Source organism: Triticum urartu, chromosome 3A (genome assembly GCF_056163025.1).
Source record: "Triticum urartu cultivar PI428250 chromosome 3A, HENAU_Tu73, whole genome shotgun sequence".
NCBI classification, from domain to species: domain Eukaryota; kingdom Viridiplantae; phylum Streptophyta; class Magnoliopsida; order Poales; family Poaceae; genus Triticum; species Triticum urartu.
The window spans coordinates 508,819,162-508,827,161 of record NC_141875.1 but is presented as its reverse complement, the minus strand read 5'-3'; the positions used below and the strand labels follow the sequence as shown (position 1 = coordinate 508,827,161).

The 8,000-nt window shown below is 43.0% G+C and overlaps 1 protein-coding gene across 1 annotated transcript; it reads left to right on the top strand.

The window, feature by feature from the left end:
• Positions 1-313: 313 nt before the first annotated feature.
• On the top strand, positions 314-6,237 carry LOC125544726 (NADP-dependent malic enzyme). Its single transcript, XM_048708471.2, has 20 exons — positions 314-481; positions 620-954; positions 1,875-1,995; positions 2,067-2,141; positions 2,234-2,385; positions 2,465-2,570; positions 2,785-2,850; positions 2,931-3,026; positions 3,117-3,188; positions 3,310-3,393; positions 3,560-3,658; positions 4,083-4,130; positions 4,226-4,279; positions 4,378-4,476; positions 4,591-4,680; positions 4,766-4,843; positions 4,960-5,034; positions 5,121-5,211; positions 5,570-5,698; positions 5,792-6,237. The coding sequence occupies exons 1-20, from the start codon at positions 461-463 to the stop codon at positions 5,878-5,880; spliced, it is 1,980 nt and encodes a 659-aa protein (XP_048564428.2). The 5' UTR covers positions 314-460; the 3' UTR covers positions 5,881-6,237.
• Positions 6,238-8,000: the final 1,763 nt, after the last annotated feature.

Sequence of the window (8,000 nt, the reverse complement as noted above, 5' to 3'; positions counted from 1 at the left end):
GGGATGCGCACAGACACGTCTGCGAATGTTTAGGGGACCAGATTTGCTAAGTCCTGCTGTGATGCTCTTATAGCCTTAAAAAAAGGTCTCACTACAAATTTAATGTCAGATTTTTTAACACCGGCAAACCGAATGTTTTTTTTTGGCAAATTACGTGTCATGAGCTTTTGTGATGCTTGCTGAAAGAAATTGCCATGCCGGTAAAAGTCTTGGATTCCATACTTAAAAATCTGGTATCTGATTTTTAGCATTTCCAAAGAGAAAAAAACAGATCATTTACCAAAACCTTTGATTTGTCGCACCACCAAACGACGAAAGACAAAGCAGCCACAAACCAACCAACCACGCTCAAGCTTCCACTTGTTTCCCTCCTCCCCGCTCCATCCCTTCCGCCGCCGGGGCGAGGCGCCTCGCCGTCGCTCTCAGGGCGGTGGCCGGTGGGGCCCGCTCGGCAGCGGCCATGCGCGCCCGCTTCCTTCCGGTAATCTCGCGCCCCCCACTCCCACCTTCGGTCCACGCCCAATTGCTGCCTTGGATCAATCAACAATAATATATTAGCTCCCGGCTAACCACACCATGACACCACCACCTTTGATAAACACCACTGCTCCATCACCAGCTACTAGCGCGGCAGTGGCAACATCAGGGGAGCAGCTCAAGCGGTGCGAGGAGAGGCTGCTGCGGGCGCCACCAGTGCGGGGAGACGCGGAGGGGGCTAGCGACGGCGGCGGCGAGGTGGTGGCACGTCGGTAGGAGGGGGTTCGCGGCATCGGCGGAGGCGGGTGCGAAGGGGGAGATGGAGAGCACCATGAAGGAGATACGGGGAGGCGGGGCGCCGTGCGTGCTGGACATGGACGACGCGGCGACGGTGGGCGGCGGCGTCGAGGACACCTACGGCGAGGACCGCGCCACCGAGGAGCAGCTCGTCACGCCGTGGACCGTCTCTGTCGCGAGGTGAGCGTCCCAGTCGGTGGGTTTACTTCGCTCGGTTCATTTTTAGGGATAAGCTTTCTGATCCGCCGTGGCCTGGGCCCTAGCGGCAGGTGTTTCTGTTTCTTCCCCAAGGCAAACGATTTAGTAGGAGGTTAAGGCGTTTTGTGTCTTCTGGTTATCGGAATTTCGCACGGTTTTATCGATTCTCACCTGCCAATTTTTCATAAATTTCAGTCACCTAATGTTGCAGTATTGAACTTGGAAGTGTGCAATTTCAGAAGAAGAAAATAAACGCAATTGCAATCTTACTCTTTAAGTTATGTATATGATGGTCCGATGCTTCAAAAGATGACTAGGATGAAATAAAAAGTCATGCAACTTAGAAATAGACAAGTCCTAAAAAAAATCTGCTGAAGGAATAGTTATTGGTATTTTTTATCCTACTAGGCGGCAACTGACGACAATTAACAGGAAAAATGTTTTAAATCATGATACTTCGTGTTTTCATATGAAACTGTGATATGTTTTGATTTTCATATGAAACTGTGATATGACGACATACGAAATAAAAAATCATGCAACTTAGAATTAGACAGGCCCTTAAAAAAATATGCTGAGGGAATAGTTATTTGTATTTTTTTATCCTACTAGGTGGTAACTGACGACAATTGACAGGATTTTTTTTTAAATCATGATGCTTGGTGTTTTCATATGAAACTGTGATATGTTTTGATTTTGCATCCCTGAGGTCGCCAAACTGATTTGATCTTAAGTATGTGGTAGTTGATACTACACAATAGTACTTCGCCTAATCATAAAACTGGCATGGTAGAATTTGAGTCATTTACCAATGGAAATGCATGATCACCCTTAGGTAAGGAGAAATTTGTGGGCCATATATATGCTCAAATGGAAATTCTACCTTGTTTGGTGTGTGGCAGTGGTTACAATTTGTTGAGGGATCCACGCTACAACAAGGGGCTTGCCTTCACAGAGAAGGAGCGCGAGACACACTACCTTCGTGGCCTTCTGCCACCAACCGTCATATCCCAGGAGCTGCAGGTCTGACAATTCTCAATTCTTAATTTCATTTGTGGGCTCATCTCTGATCCAGTGCACTAAGATATTATCAGGAGAGGAAGATCATGCATAATATTCGCCAGTACCAGCTACCTCTGCAGCGTTACATGGCTATGATGGACCTTCAAGTAACTGCTCACTATATTGTTCTTAGCTTCCATAGTGTAGCTGATGTGAGAAATCTACTTCGGTTACACTGTTGTTTTAATCCATATTGCAGGAGGGGAATGAGAGGCTTTTCTACAAGCTCCTCATTGACAATGTTGAGGAGCTGCTTCCTATTGTGTACACTCCAACTGTTGGTGAGGCCTGCCAAAAGTACGGATCTATATTTAGTCGTCCGCAGGGTCTTTACATCAGCTTGAAAGAGAAGTAAGTTTTGCTTCATGGATTTGTTCGTTGAGATTCTATTTACTGTTCATGTTCATATAGAATTTTGCTGGCTGTGTAGGGGAAAGATCCTTGAGGTGCTGAAGAACTGGCCTGAGAGGAGCATTCAGGTTATTGTCGTTACTGACGGTGAACGTATTTTGGGGCTTGGAGATCTTGGATGCCAGGTATTTTCCCTTTATGTGTCTGAAAATTTATGATGTTCATCAACTTGCTCCTATCTCTTTCAGTTCTAGGCCTTATGGGGGCACACTCATGTGGGCGTATGACTGTGGTGTTCGTGTGTCTCTACGTGTCTCCCTTGTAAACAGGAAAAGAAAGAAAAATATATGGTAAACTGCCTATCAGGATCTTGTGCTGAATGCAATATTTTATATGCAGGGAATGGGGATTCCTGTTGGTAAGCTTTCCCTTTACACTGCTCTAGGAGGGGTTCGTCCATCTGCAGTAAGTTGTCAGTTATACCTACCTCTTTTTCTCACCGTTTCTTGGTTGCATGGACTAACATGTTATTGGTATTCCTCAAGTGCTTGCCAATCACATTGGATGTTGGTACAAATAATGAGGAGCTTCTGAATGATGAATTTTACATTGGCTTGAGGCAAAGAAGGGCCATTGGCCAGGTTGGACAACGACGTTTTCTTCTGCGTGTATTCTTGACTCATTCCAGTTACAAACCTGAAATTCTTGATTGGTCTTTTTTGTGCTATCAGGAGTATGCTGATTTTCTGCATGAATTTATGGCTTCTGTGAAGCAAAACTATGGGGAGAAAGTTCTCATTCAGGTAACCTACATGCTAAGGAAAGCTATATTTTGAACAAAGTTTGGAAGCAGAAAATACATGCTGGTGTGAAATGACTTGCCCCATATTTATTATAACGAGTTAACGTCTTCTTATCATGAAGTTTGAGGATTTTGCAAACCACAATGCCTTTGATCTCCTTGCAAGATATGGAACAACCCACCTGGTATTCAATGATGACATTCAGGTACTGCAACTGAATGACTGTTAGCTTGGTTGTAATACAGTAAATTGTGAAGACAGTATTTGTAAAATATGATTAAATGTAGCATGGAGTTGCCGTGCCGATGTTAACTGGGGGCTGGGGCTTATTTGAATGAACTAATGTTGACTTACTGTTTAACATATTGCAGGGAACAGCTTCGGTGGTCCTTGCTGGGCTTGTTGCAGCACTGAAATTAGTTGGTGGTACATTAGCAGAGCACACCTACCTGTTCTTGGGAGCTGGAGAGGTCTCTTTGAGCTTTCTTGTTCTGACATATCACTAGTTTTAGTTCACACAAAGGGATCACTCTTGCTTTCTTTGGGCTTCAATGTTTTCTAAGTTGTTAGGGTATTTGTATTTTTCCCACCGAGTCATTTGTAGACCTCCAAAGCTGAACTCTACCAACTTGATTAACTAAATTCTCCAAATGACAAAGTGCACAGTTCAAAATAGTGAATGTGTCCCTTATTTGACTACACAATTTTATGTGTGCCAGCTATTTGCAGTTTTGTATTAAAAACCTTAAAATATTGCATCATTCCAATTTTATGGTTCTATATTATAAATATACATATTAATTTCATTAAGTTTAAGTTTCTATTCGTCGGTTTATTGGAGGCTGTGTAGCATATTTTCTCCACAAACCAATATATTTGCTCTGGTGCTTGCAGGCTGGGACAGGTATTGCGGAGCTTATAGCTCTTGAGATGTCAAGACAGGTGGTGCATCTTTTTTATCTTGGGTTTTGCTGTCATTTGCAGCTTGTGCACACATGTCATGAATCTGGACTGTCTAATAATTGTTGCATGTGCAGACAAAAACACCAATAGACGAATGCCGCAAGAAAATCTGGCTTGTTGATTCAAAGGTTAAGAATCTGGGAATATCCCGTATCTCTTTCAGTATTTTGGCCCAGAATTTCAGCGTATTCCTATTTGCTAACTATAGATGCTAATCAATTGACAGGGCCTGATCGTCAGTGCGCGAAAGGAGTCCCTTCAACACTTCAAGAAACCATGGGCTCATGAGCATGAGCATGTCGGCAACCTCTTAGATGCAGTGAATGTATGGGGGCACTTTTGAAAAAGAATAACCTCATGGGTTTACTTTAGTTTTTCTCAGCCACCTGAATCTTTGCAAGCTTCTCTTCTGACCCAAGTTTGTCTTCTGACTTTCCAGGCTATCAAACCAACAGTGTTGATTGGCACATCTGGAAAGGGGCAGACTTTCACACAGGAGGTTGTTGAAGCCATTTCCTCATTTAATGAGGTAATTTCCACCGTGCTAACTTGTTACTTTTGATTCTTTTGAACAATGAAGTTAGCAGATAACTGTGTTCTGAAAAAAAATGTAGATGCCTATCATTCTTGCCCTGTCCAACCCAACGTCGCAGGCTGAGTGCACTGCTGAACAAGCTTACACATGGAGCAAGGTAATGATCTGTATCAGCAGTCAACTTGCTTTATACTCGAACACTGTTGTCTTATTGATAGAGCTATGAATTGTTGTCAGTGCCGGCTTTTCTGTGCTAACTGACTGGCTTAACAGGGTCGAGCAGTGTTTGCAACTGGAAGCCCATTTGATCCAGTGGAGTACAATGGCAAGATATATGTTCCTGGCCAGGTTTGAACAACGAAAACTTTCATTCCGAGATTTTATCTGCTTCAAATGGTCTGAACTGAACTTTTTGATAATGGTCCTGGTTTCAGGCAAACAATGCATATATCTTTCCAGGGTTTGGCCTTGGGGTGGTGATGTCTGGGGCAATCCGTGTGCATGATGACATGCTTCTTGCAGCATGTAAGTACTCGCCGGGATAGCTAACGTGCAACATATCGCTTACTATTAACTGTATATATGTATTCACATTGTCACCTACATGAGCTTAAATCAGTCAGATAAGATGTGATAAGAAGAAAACAAGGCATTCTTGTCAACAAGTGACTGCTTTTTTCCTTGCAATAAATTTCTCCACCATGTAATTCCACCAGACAAAATACAAATTTTAGAATAACTACTATTTCTTTTGAATTAAGAAGCTCCTCGGGACCCAACTTAGTTTACATGAAACTGACATACGCATACTTTAGGTTTTCTTGAAATAATACTATGTGCTAATCCAGCAAACTGAATTTGATCCATTCCTTACCTGGAACAGCGGAGGCTCTGGCTCAGCAGGTCACACAGGAGAATTTTGACAAGGGGCTCATTTATCCCCCCTTCTCAAATATCAGAAAGATCTCTGCTCACATCGCGGCCAACGTTGCAGCAAAGGCATATGAACTTGGTCAGCCACCACACTTGCCAATGTTCTCAAGTTATTAAATATAAGTGATTACCATCGTCTTTGCTCACCATCAATCCGTCTCACCCATCGTAGGTTTGGCGAGTAGGCGCCCTCGACCGAAGGACCTGGTCAAGTATGCAGAGAGCTGCATGTACAGCCCGATTTACCGCAATTACCGGTGAATCCGCATTCATCCGGCTGTGTGCAGAAACTGTTTGCCCGACTACTTGCTTCAAAATCCCTGAAGAACACCACTTGTGGTTAAGCTGTGCAACCGGAGTTAGTTCAAGCTCTGTTTCGTATTTACTTCCTGTGCTGCCTATTCTGTGGTACTCCCTCCGTCCCACAATGCAAGACGTTTTTGCAAGCTATTTTGGGACGGATGGAGTATTTCGCTTGCCCTGGATGTGATGTATAAACTGCCTTTGTGGCCAGATAAGATAAGTCTTTGTATTTTCATCGGACAAAGTTATCGTCCAGTGCATGTGGTGGAGAAAGACAGGTTTGGAATAAAAGTTTCTACAGTTTCTTCCTCGGTACTATGGCCATTGTTTTCTGCAGGTAGTTGGCCGCATGCATTCTCGGCTCTTTGGTGGCGACACCAGAAAAGATTCTCCTCCTGTAGGCCGTGGGCACGGTGCCCATACATGCATGATACTCCATGTCCATGGGGAGATTTTGGTAGGCAGGTGCGACGGACACCAGGTAAAGATCATTTTTCTCAGCATGCTCTAAGCATATGCATGTCATTGCATGTTTTGAAAAGCAAAAAAAATAAAAAAAATCCAACGTGGTAGTAGCTTACCAAGCTATGCAGTGTCTGACGTGCCTATGATGCAACAGTTTGGTGCTTTCCTCTACCGTATGGCGCAATAATAATTGCGATCTGTGCATCTTGGGATGTATAAGTGGTGACCTTGACCGCGAGTTTTTTCTTTCTTAAATGAAGCTGTAAGATTTGCCTCATCCATTAAATGAGAAGAGAATAGAGTTTTACAGGTGATCCACAACCATGGCATAAAAATTACTCGTGCAAAACAATATTCCCTGATTTCTTAGTACCCGCGGTAATCCAAAGATTAGCCTCATCGGCTACAAGTTTGAGGAGGATTGGCGGCAGCACATTCTTATGGTGGAACACCCTCGAGTTTTTTTCATTTCATATTGTCCAAGAGACGAGCACGGTGAGATAGGCCATTTAACTGCGAGGGTAGTCGATAAGGCTCGTCTCTTGCGGTTTTGGGTGTAAATGACACTGTCCAAGTCCCCATGCTGGTTTCCAATTCGATCATCATTGTACTGTGGCAGAAAGCTGCAGCTAATCATGGGGCAAGACGCTGGCGACAATTCTCATCTGATTGAGCAGAGACCTATGAACTGTAGAAACGAATCTAGGTTGGCTAAAGCGAGATTATGCAGATGCAAATTGAGACTCTTGCAATTTCTGCCCTCCCATACCATCTTGTAGTACTGCTAGCCAAGGGATGAAATAAAGGGTGCACTGCTTTTTTTTTAAGGAATAAATTATATTCCACTTAGACTAGGATCCTAGCCATATCGCTAGTCACCACACCCTTGATTCCTTGAACAAAATCAGGGGCTACATCTGCCCAAACATGCGGGGATGTTCAGACCAGTCCTCAAACATGGTTTTTTTTTGGGTCATATTTTGCCCAAATGAATGACTGGAACCTATTTGAAAATCCAATTATTCACCGAAGAAACTTAAATTAAAACACGTTGAATTTGGGGGATGATCAGGCCTTAAACTTTCTCTCATAGCTTGAGAAGATGCACATCTTAGGCACTTGTCAACCAGCCATGCGTAAAACCATCATATAACTTCTATTATTGGACAGTTTTACTATGATCAACCATCAATGATAGATGGTAAATCTTTGACATGACAACGGATTGAAATATACTCAGGAATCCGAAAAGGCGTGATCTCACACAATGATATTACTGTACATGCGTGTGCTTTCCTGTTGCAACTGTACGGTGTTATTTATATATTAGCAAGTGTACTATTTGTGTCATTATTGTGTCGTCTTTCGTGACCACTTTATGTATTCTCGACTTATTTTAGAAACATTGTCGTTGCAAAGAAGAACTGTTCGTACCTAGATTATAGAATACGGTATTTTGTGTGGAAAATAAAGTGGAGTTTTCAGCAGGAGCCGGCACCATAAGTTACATGTAGCACATTTTTGTCATATTATTCTTCCTGAATGAATCAGTGGAACCTCTTTGAAAATTTCAGTTATTCAGCAGAAGAACTTAAATTAAAACACATTGAATT